The 22,404-nt window shown below is 39.3% G+C and overlaps 1 protein-coding gene across 1 annotated transcript in view; it reads left to right on the top strand.

Moving 5' to 3' along the window:
• The first annotated feature begins 3 nt into the window (after positions 1-3).
• Positions 4-22,404, top strand: part of AIDA (axin interactor, dorsalization associated) — a 44,461-nt gene continuing 22,060 nt past the window's right edge. Inside the window, exons 1-4 of the mRNA XM_003814887.5 lie at positions 4-575; positions 9,573-9,642; positions 18,546-18,599; positions 18,966-19,020. Of these exons, the coding sequence (XP_003814935.2) occupies positions 466-575; positions 9,573-9,642; positions 18,546-18,599; positions 18,966-19,020 (289 nt within the window). The 5' untranslated portion in view covers positions 4-465. The remainder of the gene's footprint in view (positions 576-9,572; positions 9,643-18,545; positions 18,600-18,965; positions 19,021-22,404) is intronic.

Here is a 22,404-nt window from a genome sequence, read left to right on the forward strand (position 1 = left end):
CATGACAGCTACCGAGGCGGTAGTGCGCGCAGCTCAGGGGCGGGTATTGCCGCGGCGTTGCAGTCCCCTCAAAACGCTTCGTTCATCATCCCTTTCTAACTTCTCCCTCGGCCTTCCTTTTGAGCTATGGTCTTTTTCCCAGACAGGAAGAGAAGAGTTGCCCCTACCTCCGGAGCCGAGGGAGAATGCCGCAATAGCGATGGCGGCCCTCGGCGCAGTGGGGCGGCCTCAACCTAACCCGGGGCGGGGCCTCGGGGGCGGGGTCTCGGCGGGGCGGTCGCTTTGGAGCCGCAAAGTTTGGCTGTGGCGGCAAATGGGCTTGGGCGGCTCCTCGGCGGGTGGCGGTGGTGGCCGTAGCGGTTCCTCCTGGCCCTGTTAATGTCGGGGCCAGGCCGGGGGAGGATGGCGCCCTAGAACCCGGCCTTGCTGGGGTAGGGGCGGGAGGGGACGGGGTGGGGACCGGCCATGTCGGAGGTGACCCGGAGTCTGCTGCAGCGCTGGGGCGCCAGTTTTAGGAGAGGCGCCGACTTCGACTCTTGGGGCCAGCTGGTGGAGGCGATAGACGAGTATCAGATGTGAGTGACTAACCGCGGGAGCGGGCCAGACCGGCTCCAGTCGTGCGCCTCTCCCTTGTTTCTGTCGGTGTCTCTCATCACTGTATCTGCAGCCAAGGCTTCTCAGGGTGGGGCTCCGCAGGCACTGGGGCTGAGATCCCTCGCCACCAGCCCCAGCGAGGCTGCTCTAGGGACAACGGCTCCGCTCTCTGGGGTGACTCGCCTTCTTCCCTCTCCGCCTCCGCAGGGACAGTTCCATTCAACAGGTAGCCCTTCTTTCCTGGGGCGCAGGCCCCAGCAGGCTATCTGCTTAGTTCCTTTCCACCGTCTCGCGGGTCCCCCACTTGGCAGTCAGTTTCCTTTCCTCCGCCTCTCCCAGGTTGCTTTTCCTCGATTTCCTTTTGAAATTCTCTGAGGAATACTTGTGTGTTCTCCGCCCACGTTCCAAGGATGAGTGGCCTTGCTCTGTGTGTGTCTTCCTTCTTCCATGTGTAGGAAAGGAGGGAACTGTTTGCGATTGAGGGGATGGGGGGGCAGCCCAGGAAGCAACGAGGGCCAGGGATACCTCTTCTGCCAAAAGAAGGGTCTCCTCTCGCGCTCCTTCTCCACCCCTCTTTCTGGTGAGCCGTGTTTTCAGAATTCCACCTCGATTTCGTTTCGGTTTCTGGGACTGTTATTTGGTAGGCTGTGAGTCCCACCCACCCCCTCGCTCGGTTGCCTTGGGTGGAGTCCGCGCAGGATGTGAACCGAAGAGAGCAAAATGTGAATTAATGGACCACGCACAGGAGCTCCACGCCCTCCTTGGATCCCTCCTCCTTTTCCTGTATGTAATGTATAGCCGCAGGGTACAAGTGAGTACCAGTTTCCTTGAGCAGCCTAAGACCAATTTCTTGCCTTTCTGGTTTCCACAGAAAACTTCAGGATTGTCTTAAAAAATAAAAGACAAGATTTATATACACATAAAACCTTGCTTAGGTTTTTGCACATTTTACTGAACTTAAGAACTATCTGCCAAAATGCTATTGTTTGCAAACTCGCCATTAATTATTCTCTGTTTAAAGCAAGTTATTGTTTGAGATTTCACTGAGTATGAAACCACGTATGAGTAGAATACCCCCGGCCTCCCCCACCCCCCATCCGCCCCCGACACACAACGATTTCTGGCAAGAATATACGCTTGGTACTTTGAAGATCTAAACTCTTATCGTCTCCCCGCAATAGTTATTTGTTTGTATCTATTAAGATAATTTAAATGTGTAGGTACTGACTTTGAATCGCCTGTAGTTTCAAAAAGCTCTGACAAAAACCCGTGCTCTGAGCCATTTTGCGATGTGTAACAACTACTAGCATTTGTTTTGCACTTTCACATGATTTCATTTGCTCTTGCAATAACCCAGTGAGAATATAATTATTCTCATTTTACGAAATGAGGAAAACTGAAGCTCAGGTTAAACAGATTACTCAGGTCACAAGCTGATACCACTGAAATCTGGGATTTAAAAAAGAAAATCCAAATCCTGTCTCTACTACAGAGTGCTTAAGATGTACTGAGAGAGTAATTCTGTAAGTGAATTAGACAAATGATAAGATTTTCTTTATTACTGGAGAACACACCCTTCCATACTGTAGCCAATTAGTAAGCACCTATGTATACCCATTCTGTATATTAACTAATATTGCATAGTTTGAAATAGAAAGCCATCTCTTACTTGTGAGGTGGTGAGACCTAGCAGCTGTTGACACTGGGCAGCCGACTTCACAATGGAAAGTGAAGAATACCATGTCCAATTGAAATTACAAAGGAAAATTGAATATGCAAGCTGTTTAGTTTGAATTTCTAGGAACATGAAGGTGAGGGTGATAGGCACGTGCAAATCCATTGTTGGACCTCAGTACTAACCATTGAACTTCATGATTCTAGTAGTCCTCAAATTATAAAAACTGCCAGGGTCAAATTTCAGTGAAAACATGTAATGATTGGCTTAAATTCTGTAAACATGTAGGCTACATATAAAATGAGGTCAAGAGTTTAAAATTACCTAATATATCCAGAAATGAATGCAAATTATCTTTTTCATTTGAAATATCTGGGAGGAAAGGCTGCAGCAAAATAGACCAATTGGGGGCCACTATAATGATGTAAACAAGAATTGACAGGATTTAGTTACTGACTGGATATCGAGGGTATAGAAGGAGGAAGAGTCTAGGATCGTTGGGATTTCTAATTGGGTAGGCAGCAATCTTATCGCCATACAACACACAGGAGCTGATTTATGGGAGGGATGTAGGGGGAGAGATAGTGCATATCTGTATTATCATAATGTAATAATACTGTAGCTTAAACAATTTCATGACTCGACAACTAAGGGTTAGGGATACAAAGATGAATAAAATTTGATTTCTGCCCTCAAAGCACTGAGAATCCAGTGGAAGATTTTAGAGTAACTGGGTGTTGCAATTACGGAAGTATGAAAAGAGTAAGTGCTCCCACATTCTTTGCTATTTCCTGGAACATAGTTCTGCCTTAGGGCTCTTGTATTTTTTTTCTGGGGCACTTTTCCCCCCATTATCTGTTTGGGTCACTTTGTCACCTCCTTCAGGTCTTTGTTCAAATATCCTCAATGAGGCTGTCTCTGGCCACCCTGTTTAAAATTGCAAAGTCTCTTGTCCACCCCCACTGCCTCTATCTCAGTTTCACACCTCCTGCTCCCCATCCTGCTTCATTTTTTTCATTTTTTTCCATGGTACTTACCACAATCGAAAATATATTTTCTTTTTTTGTTTGTTTTGTTTTTTCTGAGACAGTCTTGCTCTGTCGCCCAGGCTGGAGTGCAGTGGCGCGATCTCGGCTCACTGCAACCTGTGCCTCCCGGGTTCAAGCAATTCTCCTGCCTCAGCCTCCTGAGTAGCTGAGATTACAGGCGCGCACCACCACGTCCAACTAATTTTTGTATTTTTAGTAGAGACCAGGTTTCACCATCTTGGCCAGGCTGGTCTTGAACTCTTGACCTCGTGATCCACACCCACCTCAGCCTCCCAGAGTGCTGAGATTACCGGCATGAGCCACCGTGCCTGGCTACAGTTGAAAATACATTTTCTGTATTTGTTTTGTTTTGTTTACTGTCTTTCCCCACTGTAATGTAAGCTCTTTGAGGGTAAAGTATGGGCGTATGTTGCAGGGTGTTGGGGCGGTGTCTGTTTTGTTCTCTACTGTATACTTAGTGTCCAGAGTAGTACTAGGCTATCCACACATCATTGTTTGTTTAGATATTATGTGATTATTCTATTGAATGGATGAATTTAGGAGTATGCTATGGGAGCATTAAGGAGTTGATGCCAAAATACTATTGGAAGATTTAAATGAATTCTATCAAGACTAAAATAGGCATCTAAAGTATTAGATGATCAATTAAAAATAACTGCATTTAGCTATCTGGGGATATGTGGCCCCTAACTTATGGTAGAGTGGCACAGAAACTGTTGCTCAGAATCAGACATTTCACAGGATCAATCCTGAGATATTTATCTAGCACATGGATACTCAATAAATATCTGCTAACTGGTTGGGTGTGGTGGCTCACGCCTGTCATCCTAGCACTGGGAGGCTGAGGCGGGCAGATCACTTGAGGTCAGGAGTTCAAGACCATCCCGGCCAACATGACGAAACCCCCTCTCTACTAAAAATACAAAAACATTAGCCGGGCGTGGTGGCGTGTGCCTGTAGTCCCAGCTGCTCGGGAGGCTGAGGCACAAGAATCGCTCGAACCCAGGAAGTGGAGGTTGCAGTGAGGGGAGATCGTGCCACTGCACTCCAGCCTGGGTGACGGAGCGAGACTCGTCTTAAAAAAACCAATAAATATCTGCTAAGTGAATCAATGAGTCTGAAGACTGGATAATGGCCACTTGTCATTTTTTTTTGAGATGGATTCTCACTCTGTCGCCCAGGCTGGAGTGCAGTGGTGCGATTTCGGCTCACTGCAACCTCCACTTCCCAGGTTCAAGTGATTCTCCTGCCTCAGCCTCCTGAGTAGCTGGGACTACAGGTGCGTGCCACCACACCTGGCTAATTTTTTTTTTATTTTTAGTAGAGACGGGGTTTCACCATGTTGGCCAGGCTGGTCTCGAACTCCTGACCTCAAGTGATCCGCCTGCCTTGGCCTCCCAAAGTGCTGGGATTACAGGCATGAGCCACCAGGCCCGGCCCCACTTGTCATTTTTGCTGTGCTTTATGTCTCTGCTACTTAAAGTGTGGTCCACAGATTGGTGATGGTCTGTAAACTGTTACTGCTGTGCAGTAAGATAAGGAAAGAAATTGAGAGCATGTGGAAACTTTATAGCAATTTGACATCCTCATGATATTTTTGAAATTGTATTTCACAAAAGTATTAGTCTAGAACAAATTTAGGGAAAAAGTGATGCTTTGCTACAGATGGTTTGAGAAGCACGAATTTCTATGTCACAGAATGCTGTGGGGTTTCCAGGAGTTACTTGTGTATGTGCTTAAGGTATGTTTAAAACTCTCCCTTGAGAATAGTCCCGTTTTACTTGTAGGTACCTTTGTAGGGTGAGATGAGTCCCTAGAGAAGAATATTTGACAGGTTTATTTCACTTTTCCTAATAGAATGTCAACTTTTATTTGCTCATCTAATATTCAGAACGTGTAGATTTCCCTCAGTGGACAAAATCAGGTGTCACTTTGTCTTAAAATGGTATACTTATTTGTGGATATAGAAAATTAATTTTTCATGTCGGCTTAAAAAGTTCTTTTTATGGCTGGGTGCGGTGGCTCATGCCTGTAATCCCAGCACTTTGGGAGGCCTTAGATGGGTAGAATGCTTGAGCTCAGGAGTTCAAGACCAGCCTTGGCAACATGGCAAAACCCAGTCTCTACAAAACACACAAAAATTAGCCTGGTGTGGTGGTACACGCCTGTGGTCTCAGCTACTCAGGAGGCTGAGGTGGGAGGATTGCTTGAGCCCGGGAGACAGAGGTTGCAGTGAGCCAAGATCATGCCACTGCACTCCAGCCTGCGCAAGGTTTTTTTTTTTTCCTCCTGTCTCAAAAAAAAAGTTATTTTACAGACAACTTTATTGAGGTATAATTTATGTACATGAAATTCATCTATTTTACATGTACAATTTAATGATTTTTTAGTGAAATTTACCAAGATGTGCAACCATCGTTACAGATTTTAGAAAATTTCCATCACCCCCACAAGACACCTAGTGTTCATTTGCAGTCACTCCATATCATATTCCCACTCTAGCAACAGACTACCACTGATCTACATTTTGTCTCTATAGATTTGTCTTTTCCAGACATTTCACGAAATTTGAATCATGCAGTATGTGATTTTTTTTTTTTTTTTTTTGAGGCGCAGTCTCACTCTGTTACCCTGGGCGGAGTGCAGGGGGATGATCTAGGCTCACTGCAACCTCCATGATTTTTGTGCCTCAGCCTCCCGAGTAGCTGGGATTACAGGTGCACATCACCACGCCTGGCTAATTTTTGTATTTTTTTGTAGAGACAGGGTTTCACCATGTTGGCCAGGCTGGTCTCGAACTCCTCACCTCAAGTGATCCACCTGCCTCAGCCTCCCAAAGTGCTGGGATTACAGGCATGAGCCACCACATGCCGGGTGTGATCTTTTGCATCTGACTTCTTTCATTTAGCGTAATTAATGTTTTTAAGTTTCATCTATGTTGTAGCATGTGTCATTGCTTTTTTTTTTTTAATTGGTGTGTAATACTACCTTTTATGGATATACCATATTTGGTGTATCCTTTCACTAGTTGGTGGACATTTGGATTGTTTCTACTTTTGGACTGTTATTAGTAATACTGCCCTGAACATTCAAATGCAAGTCTTTGCATGGACATATATTTTCATTTTTCTTGGGTAGATGCCTAGGAGTGGAATTACTGGATCATATGATAAATTTATGTGTAACTTTATAAAGAAACTGCCAAATAATTCTCCAAACTGGGTGTATCATTTTATATTTGTACCAGCAGTGCAGGAGGGTTCCAGTCTCTTCATATCACCAGCATTTGTTATTGTCTTTTGGATTATAGCCATTCTAGCGGGTGTATAATACATACCTCACTGTGGTTTTAATCTGCATTTCCTTAGTGACTAATAAAGTTGAGTGTCTTTTTGTATGCTTCCTTTCCTTCTGTAAATTTTTTTAACTATCTTTTCAAATCTTTTACGCATTTTAAAATTGAGTTTCCTGTCTTTTATCTATTGAATTCTAAGTGATCTTTATATATTCTGGATACAGTCTTTTATCAGATATATGATTTGCAAATATTTCCTCCGATTCTTTTGTGCATTTTTTTTTGTTGGAGTTTTGGTCTTGTTACTCAGGCTGGAGTGCAGTGGTGCGATCTTGGCTCACTGCACCCTTTGCCTCCCGGGTTCAAGCGATTCTCCTGCCTCAGCCTCCACAGTAGCTGGGATTACAGGTGCCAGCCACCACGCCCTGCTAATTTTCATATTTTTAGTAGAGACAGGGGTTTCACCATGTTGGCTAGGCTGGTCTCGAACTCCTCACCTCAGGTGATCCACCCACTTGGCCTCCCAAAGTGCTGGGATTACAGGTGTGAGCCACTCTGCCTGGCCTTGCATAACTTTTATGCAAGATTCCTTTTGAATCAAGCATCCTTCCTTTCCCTATTGCCAATTAGCGTTTGAACAGGAGTGTAGAATTACACCCTTCTGACAGTGATTCTGCTTAGGTTGATGGCCACCACTGCAAATTATGTGTAGAATTACTCAAAGAAACTCATTCCACACTGTAACTTCCCTGAGTTCAGGGATGTATAGTTGATGTTGTTAAGGATACAGTGTATAGATTCCTCGGGAGTACTCCATGTAGGTGGTAGGCCAGTAAGAGTTAGAAAAGAAACCAAGTACAGAACAAAGACAATGGCTATGTTGTTTCTATTTGTACCTTCTCCTGTATAGAATCCACAAAAAGTGAGTCTATGAATGACATTTTAGGGAAAATATTATGAGGCTTCCAGCTTTGGGAGAAAAGAAATAAATGAATAGAAGCAGTTCAACTAAGTAACACAGTGGGGCTATCTTGCAAATATTAAGTTTTTTTGAAGCTAATTCTTGCCTTATGTTAAGGAGGATGCAAACCTTTCATAAATTGGATAGAGGCCATCAAGAATAAGGTACTTTATGCCTTATCTTTAAAGACATGATTGCATAGAACTCCCATCTAGTACATTTTATTTGGAAACATAAACTATTTCCTGCAGTTGGCTTGGTAGAAAATCTAGCACTTGCTACCCTTTGTATTCCTGTTCCTATTGCCCACCCAGAATAATACATAGTATGCTTGGGAGTTTAATTTTCAAATTCTTATGCCAGTTTTTTCTCGTATATTTTTTTAAAATTGAGATAAATATCACATCACATGAAACTTACCAGTTTAAAGCGTACAATTCCATGGTTTTTAGTGTATTCACAGTGTTGTACAACCATTTCCACTGTCTAATTCCTGAACATTCCCATCACTCCCGAAAGAAACTCCATACTTGGTATCAGTTACTCCCAGTTCCCTCATCTCCTGGCAACCACTAATCTGCTTTTTGTCTCTGTGGATTGATCTAGTCTGGACATTTCATATAAATGGAATCATATAACGTATAATCTTTTGCATCTGGCTTTTTTCATTTAGCATAATGTTTTTGAAGTTCATCTGTGTTACACATGTTAGTAGTACTTCATTCCTCTTTTTGACTGAATAATTTTCCATTGAATGGATATACCACATTTTGTTTAGCCATTCATCAGTTGATGGACATTTTGGTAGTTTTCACTTTTTGGCTGTACATTTGTGTTCAGTTTTTTTTTGTGTAAACATGTGGTTTTCAGTTCTCTTGGATATATACCTAGGATTTTGAAATTGCTGGGTCATACAGTAAGTCTATATTTAACTTTTTGAGGAATGGCCAAATTGTTTTCCACAGTGGCTGGTGCCATTTTACATTCCCACCAGCAATATCTGAGGGTTCCAGTTTTTCACATCCTGTCAGTACCTGTTGTCTTCTCTCTCTTTCCCCCATAAGGATGCAGTTCCATTTTTTAAAAAATTGTACTCATTCTAGTGGGTATGAAGTGATAGCTCATTGTGATTTTGATCTGTGTTTTCATAATGACTAGTAATGTTGATCATCTTTTCATGTGCTTATTGACCATTTTATTATGTCTTCTTTGGAGAACTATCTATTCAAATCCTTTGTCCAAAATTGGTCTTTTTATAGTTGAAACCATAGTTTTATAGTTTAGTTTGTAAGAGGGTTGACTTTTACAAACTAAACTATACAAGTTTTTTGCTGTCTCAGAAATAACTTTGGGTCCTTATTGTTGAGCTTGGACTAATAATATAGATCCATCCACTAAAAACTCATGCAAGGCCTAGCTGTTATTTTTAAGTATAATGATAATTGGACAATGATTTCTGTTGCTGATTGGTGGAGAATTTGCTTTATTTTCCATGAAAACATGTTTTCAAAAGTATATATTGATAGTAGGATGGATTATTACCACTTTGTCATTGCTGTAATTTGGATTAGGACTAATTTTACTACCAAATTAATGACAGACTGATAAAGTATCTCTGGTTGGTATAATCACTGGTGCTCCCTGGAAGTGTTTAAGCAGAATCTGGACAACTACTTATTGGCTTATTATAGAAGAAAGTCATGCATACTAAAGAAAGTTGGATTAGATGCCCTTTGAGATTCTTTCCAGCTCTGTTTTTACTGCCTAGAGCTGAAGTTTGTCCCAGTGAAATGGTATGAAAAGTATTGTATCTTATTTTCATCATCATTGTATAAAGAGTTTTTTTTTTTTTGAGAAGAATTTGGTTCTCAATGTAGATTTGTATTTTAAAAACAGGACAATAATCGTACTTCACATGTTAAAAAGCTTTAAATTGTTACACTTTGTTGCAGTAGTTCGCTTTTCTTCCATTCTAAAGAATATGTTTTCTTCTTACAGATTAGCAAGACATCTACAAAAGGAGGCCCAAGCTCAACACAATAATTCTGAATTCACAGAAGAACAAAAGGTACCATAAAATAATCTCTAGATATATCAGATTCCAAACAAAAAGTGTTTTGTCTTTTGAGTTCATTAAGCAAAACAAAAAACAACAAAACAAAAACAAAAATTGTTATACTTAAGTAAAAAGAATGATATTGATTATGCTTTGCCTAACATTAAGTGATTATTTAGAGATACCATATGACTTATCAATTTAAAACAATACAATTGTTGTACTCAGCCATTTAGGCTTTGCTTAACTTTGCTTAACTTTAGTGGAGACCATTCATGCTTTCGCTGAAGACGGGGAGAACCCAGTCCACACTTTGGTGAAGACTGGGGAAACCCAGAGACTGGAGTGTGTCTAGAGTCCTTGGGAAAATAGAAAGATTGTGGGTAATTGCATTCCACCCCAACACTTACTTGATTCTGAACTTTCCTAACTCCTGTCTACCTTCTCTCAGAACAAATACACACAAAAAACAGAAGACCAAGACAAACCAAAACACCTCTCCACTGAAAAAAATTAGTTCAAGTCAAGAATTTGGCATAAAAATCCATCTGCACAATAAATGCGTAAGGTTGCAAAATGTTTCAATCGTGCCTTTTCTCCTTGAATTAAATTTTTTGTGTGTCAAGTTGAGTTTCTAAACTGTTAGTGATTATGAAAAATGGGCGACTGAAGCTTTAAAAGAGTGAGAAGGAATGGGAGGAAACAACTCCCATTTTCTCTTGGCTCAGAGTATCTAGTGTTAAGTCAATGTTTAATCTTGTAGATAATGAAAAAAAAAAGTGTCAGTCTATCCCCCATCTCTTAAGAAAAGACAGTGTGAAAACTATGGCAACATAATTTGCTCTTATTCTTTACAAAGGGAATGTACAAAGGGAGTGGTAATGATTTTTCCACACTTTTACGGTAAGCCTAACAACATCCATTTTAGTCTATTCATCTACGTTCATTTGACTCTTATTTATAGGAGTTTGGGAAGAAGAAGCCCCTAAAGATTAGGGTTAGCCACATTTCTTACACAAGTTTGTATATTTGCATTTTAAAAATATTTAGGATCTACTTTATCTAATGTACTTTTTTATTTTGTATTTAAAAAACAAAAATCACTACAATTTAAAAGAATTTTTTTTTTTTTTGGCTGGGTGTGGTAGCTTACGCCTGTAATCCCAGCACTTTGGGAGGCCGAGGCGGGCAGATCACTTGAGGTCAGGAGTTCGAGACCAGCCTGGCCAATATGGTAAAACCCCGTCTCTACTAAAAATACAAAAATTAGCCGAGTGTAGTGGTGTGTGCCTGTAATCCCAGCTACAAGGGAGGCTGAGGCAAGAGAATCACTTGAACCTGGGAGGCAGAGGTTGCAGTGAGCTGAGATAGCACCACTGCACTCCAGCCTGCGCGACAGCCAGAGCAAGACTCTTGTCTTGAAAATAAATAAATTTTTAAAAAAAGAAAATTTGTTTTCTTAGTAGCTCCTAATATACACAATAGATATTAGGAGTCTTAGGATTTTAGCCCTGGAAAATAATGACCACAGCGGAAATTACTGATTTGCTTAAGGAAAGGAGCCTCTGTAAAATCTGAAATTTCTCTAGGAATTGATTAGGAAATGATCAGCTGGCATCACAGAATTGGGAGTTACAGTACCTAAATTTTGATAAACAGAATCACAGATAGCCACATATATAAATTAATAGCTATCAGAATGTGTTATGAATATGGAAACAGAATGAAAACTTAAGGAATTAAAAAATGTTTAATCTTTAATCACCTGTTTGAGTTACTTGCATCCTGTTTCCAACATATATTGCTGAGGTATAGGACTTCTGAGCCAAATGACCTCAAATATAAAGTGATTTGACCTAAAACACACCAAAAATTATATTTAAAGAAAAATACCACTGGGCATGGTGCCACATGCCTGTAATCTTAGCACTTTGGGAGGTCGAGTTGGGAAGATTGTTTCAGCCCAGGAGTTCAAGACCAGCCTGGGCAACATGGTGAAACCCCATCTCTACTGAAAATACAAAAATTAGGTAGGCGTGGTGGTGTAAGCCTGTAGTTCCAGCTACTTGGGAGGCTGAGGTGGGAGGATCACCTGAACTTGGGAGGCGGAGATTGCAGTGAGCTGAGATCATGCCACTGCGCTCCAGCCTGGGCGACACAGTGAGACCCTGTCCCCCCCCACCCCCCAAAAAAAAATCAAGAAATGAGCCTATCGTATAATGATTAGACTGATGAGAAAAAATTAACTTTTTCTTAATTTTCTTCAACTTTCTAAGGCTGAAGCTGGTGTTTGATAAAGCTATTTAGTTTAAAATTTATAGCTATTCCTTAGCAGCCACATGGCCACTGTCTTTTTTCAGCTTATCTTTGGTTGCAAAGACCCACAGATCTTTTTTTTTTTTTGAGACGGAGTCTTGCTCTGTCACCCAGGCCAGAGTGCAGTGGTGCTATCTCGGCTCACTGCAAGCTCCGCCTCCCGGGTTCACGCCATTCTCCTGCCTCAGCCTCCCGAGTAGCTGAGACTAAGACGCCCGCCACCGCGCCCAGCTAATTTTTTGTATTTTTAGTAGAGATGGGGTTTCACGTGTTACCCAGGATGGTCTCGATCTCCTGACCTCGTGATCCGCCCATCTCGGCCTCCCAGAGTGCTGGGATTACAGGCGTGAGCCACCGCGCCCGGCCCGACCCACAGATCTTGTACCCCAAAAGGACCAGGAGGCAGCATGACCTAGACGAGAGAGCTGAGATTTGGAGTCAGAAGATTGGGAGTCTTGCTCTTGCTCTGGCTGTGGCCTTACTTTTCTTATGTATGAAATGAGGGACTAGAAAACTCTAAATGATCTTCAGAGTATCCCTGAATCTTCTCATGTCCTCTACTTTGAAGTGTTCTGCCCTTCCTTCTTTACTGGAGGCCTGATTTCTGAGGCATTTATTATTTATAATACCTGCCTAGGAGGCATTTGTGGCTGCCAGTTGAGACTACAGAGAGAGCTTGTGCCTGCCTGCCTATTCTTTGGACTTGGATAAGGAACCCCAAATCACCGTATACTACATTGTGAATATAAGGCTATTTGTATGCCTTTAAAAGTTTAATTTTCTTAGCCGGACGCGGTGGCTCACGCCTGTAATCCTAGCACTTTGGGAGGCCGAGGTGGGCAGATCACGAGGTCAGGAGATCGAATTCACGGTGAAACCCCGTCTCTACTAAAAATACAAAAAATTAGCCAGCATGGTGGCGGGCACCTGTAGTCCCAGCTACTCGGGAGGCTGAGGCAGGAGAATGGCATGAACCCGGGAGGCGGAGCTTGCAGTGAGCAGAGATCGCACCACTGCACTCCAGCCTGGGCGACAGAGCGAGACTCGTCTCAAAAAAAAAAAAAAAAAAAAAAAAAAGTTTAATTTTATTTAAAAATGCAAGCAAAACATTCACAGCGGGCCAAAAAAAGTCATACTGACATGTAGGCCTTATTGCAATGTCACATAGGGAATAAGTTATCAGAGGCTCTAAGTTAATAAATGATTAGAAAACAGATCTTCCAGGTGTATTCTGGGGAACATTGGTTCTGAAAAATTAATAGATGTTATTTGAACAGATAGAGTTTGTGACTTCTCGGGACCTTTAGTATGCACATGTGTACGTTTAATATTTTAAAGAGTTTGGGCATGTAGTATTTTAAAATTTATTTGCTTTTGGAAGTCTCCGTCTCCCTTCAAAGAACATTTCATTGAGTCCAGTGTTCTGAAACATATTATGGGAAATTTTGATATAAACTGTTGGATCTGCAAAATTAATTAAATGCCTAGCATGCAAGCCAAAGGAGAAAAAACTCAATTGTGTTTTCTTCAAAAGAGGAAAATGGAAAATGTTCTTTACATTATGCTAAGCAAAATTGTTGTTTATACTTTTTATTTTTAATTGGAATTTTTATGCTTTTACTATTTTTAGTGTTTTTGTAGCAATGGCAAATCTTAGAATTATGCCAACCGTTCAATAGTTTGCACAACTTTGAAAGAAAATTTAAAAAACAAAACAAAACATACTTTGGCCAGACGGGGTGTCTCACGCCTGTAATCGCAGCACTTTGGGAGGCCGAGTGAGGCAGATCATGAGGTCAGGAGATCGAGACTGTCCTGGCTAACACGGTGAAACCCCGTCTCTAGTGAAAATACAAAAAATTAGCCAGGCGTGGTGGCGGGCACCTGTAGTCCCAGCTACTCGGGAGGCTGAGGCAGAACAATGGCATGAACCTGGGAGGCGGAGCTTGCAGTGAACCAAGATCCTGCCACTGTACTCCACCCTGGGCGACAGAGCTAGACTCTGTCTCAAAACAAACAAACACAAAACATATTTTTAAAGTGCTTTCTTTATGAAACTTGTTACTATCTAGCGCACAGTGAGCCCTTAAAAATATTTGATGGGCCAGGCGTGGTGGCTCATGCCTGTAATCCCAGCACTTTGGGAGGCTGAGGCGGGCGGATCACCTGAGGTCTGGAATTCGAGACCAGCCTGCCCAACACGGAGAAACCCCGTCTCTACTAAAAATACAAAATTAGCTGGGCGTGGTCAGACATGCTTGTAATCCCAGCTACTTGGGAGGTTTAGGCAGGAGAATCGCTTGAATCTGGGAGGCAGAGGTTGCAGTGAGCCGAAATCACACCACTGCACCCCGGCCTGGGCAACAAGAGTGAAACTGCGTCTCAAAAGAAAAAAAAAAATTGATGAATAAATGCTATTCTGTGTCTTAGGTTGTTGATATTTATTCACATATGATTGTTATTTAAGACGATTAATTCTGTTTTTTAGATAAATTCTCATTTTTGAGAGAGTAACTTACATTCATTTTCACGATATTTATTTTAAGTCTAACAAGCTCTAAAGCAGAACTACTGATCTCTAAACTTTATTAATTGGTGATAAATAGTATGAAAACTTCATTTTTTAAATTCTTAATATTCTCAGCGATTTCTGGTGTAAAATAAAGTTCATGATACTTATTTGGTCTTCTTTTATGATTAGTTCACTTAGCTTTCATTTCAGTTCCTGATAGTGTTGTCATTATAACAACTGGGTTTGGTAACCAATGAATAGCTGCCAAAAGCTTTCATTCCACTGAATTCCTGACTTTGGTGTAGTAGATTTTCTCAAGTAAGTTTCTGGACAGAATAGAATATCCTGTCTCATGATGCTTAGAAAGCATTTCCCTGTCTTGAGTCAAATTTGGTGGTAATGAGAATTCCAGCACTATATGCTTGTTTTATATTTTATAATGCTCTCCTTTCCACCCTTACCCTCATCTCTTCCCCCTCAGTTCTACCCCCACCACCTCCAGCTCCCAGCTGGACAGTAGATTACTGGCTGTTTGAATCTAAAAAATTAAGTCTGGATTAAGTGAGAATATTCTACTTTATGTGTATTTTTTAAACCTATTTTTTCTTACATAGATTGAATACGTTTTAGCAAAATTAACTTAGCTCTTTAATTGTCCATTTCTATTCCATCTTTTCCTTTAACTGATCTTTTGAGCTGTCAATTTTCCTAGCAATGACAATTAATAGCCAATATTTTGAAAATGAAAGCATTTTCCAATTTATACCATATTGGATATGAGCAGTTAATTTGAGTGCTAATAATTCAAGTCTTAATTGTCAGTACATATACTCTGACACATGTGAACTTGTGCTTCTTAATCATTTTTCTGAGTCATCTGTTTCTAAGAAAAGTGAAACAATTACAGTAGCAAGCGCTTGATTTTGATATCAATACATTCTAAATGTTTTAGAAGTTAATGCTATAGCTGAAATGAGTGTTCCACTCCTTTTTTAATACTGAGGTTGGGTGTGGTTCCTTAAAATAGTTATGAATAATGCCTATGGAGGTATTTTGCCATAGTTCAGTCGATTTCTGTATTAAAAACTGTTGCAGCCAGGCACAGTGGCTCATGCCTGTAATCCCACTACTTTGGGAGGATGAGGCAGGTGGATCACCTGAGGTCAGGAGTTCGAGACCAGCCTGGCCAACATGGTGAAACCCTGTCTCTAATAAAAATACAGAAATTAGCCAGGCGCGGTGGTGGATGCCTGTAATCCCAGCTACTCGAGAGGCTGAGGCAGGAGAATCGCTTGAGCCTGGGAGGCGGAGGTTGCAGTAAGCTGAGACTGTGCCACTGCACACCAGCCTGGGCAACAGAGTGAGACTCCGTATATTAAAAAAAAAACAAAAACAAACAAAAAACACCTATTGCTTCTGCTTCAAGAAATGTTTAAATTTAAAATAGTTTATTGGTGGACTCATAGTTGTTAAACTACAACATTTTACCTTAAATGTTAAAAGCATGAAATCACATGGATTTTACAGTAAAGAAAGGAAAAGAAAGTAATGCTTTAAAAGACTTAGTAATTGACATATCTCACTTAATACAGACAAAATTCTTTTTAAAAATCTGTTTTCAAAGAACATAAAAGTATAGCTAAATGGTATTGATATAAAAATATTGCTTTATTATATATATTGCTATATTGCATAGAAGGCATTGCTGGTCTGCCACCATACCACCCTGAATGCTCCCAATCTTGTATGATCTCAGAAGCTAAGCAGGGTTGGCCCTGATTAATACTTGGATGGGAGAAGGCATTGATGCCTAGGGCAAGTTACTTAACCTCTCTGTGCTTCAGTTTTCACACTTTTAAAATGGTTGTATCTAACTCATAGAGTTATAGTGAGGATTAAAAGAATTACTGTTTGTAAATCACTTAGGAGAGCCTGTCACTTAGTAAGTGCTCAGTAGTTGTTAGCCATTACTATTACTATTATATTTATGTTTAGAATTATTTACTAGTTTTGTTAGAATTGAGTGGCGTGTTTGAATAACAATAATTTGAGGATATTGGATTCTACGTAGAAAAGACTATTTGCTGGTTTCTATGCAACAGTTGTTTGAGAGAGTGAATAAATCTGTGAATATCGTGAAATCTTTTGCAGTTGCCACATATAAATGTAATTTTCAAATGTAATCTTTAAATGTAAGTTTTCAGAATAAAATTGGACATCTTCTAAACTCTTGTATTGGGATTAAAACTAATTTTTAGAGATTGTGGAAATGGTTCAATATTGTCACTTGTTCTTCGGCATCGAGTCGTATCTTGCTCAGTAGTGGTTTATTTTGTGAGTTGTTGTATCGCCGTTTATTGTAGATGTGGTAGTTGTATAGTGCCCACTTGCATAAGTGCTAGGGGCCAGGATGGCACTTGTTACTCCAATTTGCTCCTTATTCACCTTCCAAAGAAAATTGATAAAAGAGAAAACCACTGAGTCCAATTTACTAAACTTTTGCAAGTTATCAATACATTTAGAAAAACATGCTTTTTTCCTTCCCAGAATATTTCATTGTGCAGGCATTGCAGACATTGTGCATAAATACTTTTATGATCTGGATTTATTCCTAATAAAAACTTAAGAAGTATCTCTTTTGGAAGGACTTAAAAGCCTTGATGGGCATAATTAGCTGCCTGCCCTGATATATGTTTCTTATATGAATCTCCCTTTAATTTCTACCCTAGTTATTCATATTTTTGTTCTGATTACTATTTACCTGGACAATTGAAATAACCTGATTGATGTTGCCTTTAGTCTTTGCCCTTTCCTACTTCAACCTATGTATACTTTTATCACAATAGTCTTCTCTTTTTTTGAGATGGAGTCTCACTCTGTTACCCAGGCTGGAGTGCAGTGGCATGATTTCAGCTCACTGCAACCTCCGCCTCCCAGGTTTAAGCGATTCTCCCGCCTCAGCCTTCCCAGTAGCTGGGACTACAGGCATGCACAACCATACCTGGCTAATTTTTGTATTTTTAGTAGAGACAGAGTTTCGCCATGTTGGCCAGGCTGGTCTTGAACCCCCAACCTCAAGTGATCCGCCTGCCTTGTACTCCCAAAGTGCTGGGATTACAGGCGTGAGCTACCACGCCCGGCCACAATGGTCTTCTTAAAGGGCAGATCTGAAAGAGGTAGAGAAAACCAAAACACAAAAAAATCCCTTCTGTGTAATTACTGCTAAAGTAATCACAGATTCCTCAGCTGTTTATTGAAGGTCCACCTCAGAATGACAGCCCCCTTCTCTCAACTTTACTTTTCCTTCTGCTTTCAGTTTGAGACTTTAGACAATTGAACCATGACAATTTTCTAAACCCTTTAATTTTAGAAATCCTCCTGGTCGTTGGGGCTTGATTCCTAATACAGATCTTGTTCTGTTTCTTTAGGTCATATAATGGCATACCTTGCTAAAGTTCATACAATCAAATGTCTGCTTTATTTTATAGTGATTCTGTATGTGTCTTATCTCTCCTAATGCAACATGAGCTTATTAAAGGCAAACACTATCTATGCCCTATCATTAATATCCATTTTATAGCTCATGTTGTATGAAACAGATCCAACTATAAAATTTACCACCGTTTATCACAAATACCAGTTTTGCTTAGTGTTGCCTATATATTAAACAAGTTGGTGTTGGACTTAAGTCAGAATTAAATTAATTATACCATTGTGCTAACTTTCAGATATTTTTAAGCCTTTTAAAAGGTGAATTTTAGGCTTATGGAGAAGAAAAGGTGAAGCTTGGAACAGAAGATACCAGGCAGCCCTTTAAATCATATCTACAGCTGTCATCAAAGCAAACTTGATTTAGAATTAGTTGTGGCACATTAGGTCAGGGGAGAATATATACTCACCTTCTCTCCCTCATCCCAACCCTTTGCCTCTTATTTCTTTTCTCTAAAGTCTGAAAGATGCTAGAAAGAAATAAAATTTAACTTACTTAAGAGAATTATGGATCTTTTATTAATAAAAATTAACTTGATGATTTGAACTAACAGTTATGATAATTCTGGTATTTATAGCTTTTTTTATTCCCCTGCAGAAAACCATAGGCAAAATTGCAACATGCTTGGAATTGCGAAGTGCAGCTTTACAGGTAAGGAGTTTTTCTCTTCTGTAATACAAGGAAAATAAATTATTCTGCATTATTGTGATAAAACATTAGACATTTATGTCAAAAGCAGTATTGTCTCAGAAGTGTTTTATAACAACATCTATTAAATTCATACTTTTTTAGTTCATATTTCGTAAATTGTAAAATAAAAGATATGACTTCAATTTTTTCTGTTATTTTTGGCCTGAGTGTTGCAAAAATAAACAAAAACCAGTTTGGGACTTTTCATTTTCTACCTTGAAAGCAAGAAATAGAATCCTTTTGAATATTTGGTTCTTGCCACTTAAAAGACAGGGTGCAGTGAAATCCTTGTAGTGAAAAGATGTAATATGCTTATTTTAAATTTAGTCCACACAGTCTCAAGAAGAATTTAAACTGGAGGACCTGAAGAAGCTAGAACCAAGTAAGTTTAAGTTTATATTTTTTTGTGATACTCCTTTGGAAAATTAATCTATTGTAGATGTTAAGGCTATTTAACAAAGATTATGATTTGATTTATTTCTGTTAATATCTAGTCCTATGTGATTTTTTGGGTGCTTTTGTTACTTCTGTAACATTTGTAGTAATTATTTTTCGGATTTTACCTTCGTTGTAGAATATATGAGGTTGTACCTCATCTAAATATGTATTAGCCTTTATTTTGTCTTACTCACTTTAATAAAACCACAATTACTTTGGTAAACATTTGCAGCAGCATCTAGTGGAGAATATAAAGCTTTAGTCATTGATTCCCATTTACACTACATGTCATTGAAAACTACAGTCCAGCTGTTGGAGCTGCTCTGCAAAATATTTTTTTTGTTGTCTTCATTTTCCTTTCTCTTTAAAACTCTTTTGAAGTAAATAATTTCTTCAAATGTTTTGATGGTTAGTATGCTGCCAAATAAAGCTTTTTTGCTGGTTTAGGTGAATGTTCTTTGCAATATGGGCAAATGCACAAGAGTTGAATATAAAACTAAATGAATATAAATCAATATTCTCATTTTTCATTGAGACAAGACTGCACATCTTAACATTATTATGTTTATAGAGTCTATTTATCCATCTAAGTCAAATATCTAAGTAGGGAATCATAAAATCATAGCATTTTAGAACAGAAAGGAGTTTTAAGAGTCATATAGTTGAGTTCTCTCACTTTATAGTTGAACAAAGCTGAAACGATTTGCTCTGTTTCACTTCAGCCCTTAGTAGCCACTTCTAAGGAAAATTAATGACTGTAACTTGCAGTATGTTGGACTAGGTTGGTTGTTTTGCTGATGTATTCTTCACTTTTAAAAAATCTCTTCAAAATCATGTCTGAAATTCATACTGATGGTGAAAATACATTTAATTTGCTTATAATAATCCTCAGTCACATACTACTTCTTACTCAAACATATCTCTTCATGACCCTGTAAAATTCCCTTCCATAAATTCATCCTTCAAAGTCCCTCAGATGTCCCATCTTTCTCTGTTCCCCTAGCCATATTAAACTCGGCTTCCTATCTTTTATAGTAACACTTTTTATATCCATCTTCATTGTTTGCCCTGTATTCGTTTCACTCCTCAAAGAGATTTGTGAATAACCTTTGTATTTTTCCCACAGAGCCTGATTCAGTGCTTTGTATGTAATATGGGCATGGCAAATTTTGTTACATTGAATAGAATTGAATGTCTTCAGGGAAACTTCTCATAATTAAAAAATAATCTTTCAGATGGGAACAGTTACCCATTTTGCCTACCACAAAAATGAAACAAGTCAGTGGCAAAGAGAACACATGTTGATATTTGTGTGTGTGTCATTTCTAGAGTGTAAGCTTCAGGAGGGTGGCAGGTCTGTGCTCCGTGAGAGCAGGCTAGGAGTGCAGAGTTTTTACTAGTAGGGTACATCCCCACGTCTGCCATTCAGAGGTCCTCAGTGTGTAGAGTCTACTGAATGAGCCAGTGAGTCCCCAACCCATGATGTACTTTGTGTTCATTTAATACCTTCTGTGAAATTATAAACTCACCTCTCCCCTTCTCCGCATCCTCCTAAAGTATAATTAGTAGTACTAGTGGAAGAAAAACCCTATGTAAAGTTTAAGGTAAATCCTGTTTTTAAAGAACATTGGAATCCCTGTTATTCTATAGTTGGTGAAAATGGAAACCTATCCTACAGAAAATAAGAAAGGATTGTTTTTCCTTCCTACATTATCCACATAAATTAAATATTTGATACACTCTACATTTGTAAAAACAAAATAATGAAAGGTTATTATGCCAAAACAAACATTTCCTTTTCAAAACATTGATACCTAAGAAAATACTGTTTAATTCTTCTATTACAATACAAAGGGAAGATACTCCTAGTAACTGATACAGTTTTCAGCTTTTTTGTTGATGTTTTATACAAATGTAAAGGTTGATTTTTCCCCCATTTTATTATTAAAATATTACTATATGTTTTTGTTTCTGATATGACTGACACATGGTCTTTTTTGTCACCTGTTCCCCTTTCCCATTCTTAGTATCTAATACAATATTATGTTAGTGATTAATTGATATTTATTGAGTTGAATTAACCATTTACTAACAATGAGCTCTCATGTACGAAGTTTAGAAAGGATGTTCTTATAATTTTTTTTTAAAAATAGTGCTTTTTAGTGAGATCTGAAATGCAAGGATTCTAGTCGGCTAAATAGTGGTAGAGAATGAGTTATATAATAATGTAGGTTTATACTTGTACTTTAAATTTTTCTATGTAATTTCGTGATTTTAATTCTGACAACAGACTCTGAAGGAAATGTTCTCATTGTAGAATTGAGGAAACTGAGATTCAGAGTGGCTATGTGAATGTTCAAGTCTTGGCATAATTCTTGGGCTAGGATTTGATTTCAAACCTTCTAACTTTCATCTTCTGCCACTTCTGCCTTGCTTATCAAACTTCTGCTATACAGTTGATTTATTCCTTGAATAAGCCTGACTAGTTTCTGCCTCAGAGCCTTTGTTGTTGCTCCAGGCTGTTCGCTAATCCCTGGAAAGCCCTTTCCCTACAGCTGCCTGCAGATGGTTCCTCTCATCCTAGGTCATGGCTCAAATGTCTTCTAATAATTTGGTTTTGAAAGGCTTACCCTGTCTACCTTAGCTAAAGTTTTTCCCTCTTCTCTACTTAATCCATTTACACACTCATCCTGTTTGTGTCCTTTATAACACTAATCACAGTTACATTCTTACTTGTTGGCTTATTGCTTTTTCTGATGAGAGTCTGAGATCCATATATGAGGGCAAAGACTCTCTGTCTTGATCACTGTTCTCTTCAGCACCTAAATCAGTGACTGGAACATTATAGGCACTCAATCCATATTTGTTGAGAAGAAGAAAGAAAGAGAATGAATGAGAATCTAGACACCAGCCTCAGAGTTCTTTCTCACAGGAGGGTTTGGTATAGATTACATACATAAGAATGAATATACTGTGGATTATGTATATAAGATTATATATATAAGAAGGTATAGATTATATGTATGAAGAGTATAGATTATAAGATTATATACATATAAACGTATAGATTATAATATAAGAATAAGATGAAGGAATGTTGGAGTAAGTCACGGAATTGCAACATGCAGTCTCTGGATTTCCTCCTTTGGGATGCCAATATGCCACACCCATTTTAGCTCTAAACTGCAGGACTCCAAAATTAAAGATTGAGTAAATTGAGTACAAAATCATGGAAGCCTTTTAGGTCTTCCAGTTAATGTCATGAATTCAGTTTAATGTAATCACGAGTAGTTACTGGGCACCCATAAGGCCAGAAATGAAACTGAAT

This window comes from Pan paniscus, chromosome 1, assembly GCF_029289425.2.
Source record: "Pan paniscus chromosome 1, NHGRI_mPanPan1-v2.0_pri, whole genome shotgun sequence".
In the NCBI taxonomy this organism is placed as follows: Eukaryota; Metazoa; Chordata; class Mammalia; order Primates; family Hominidae; genus Pan; species Pan paniscus.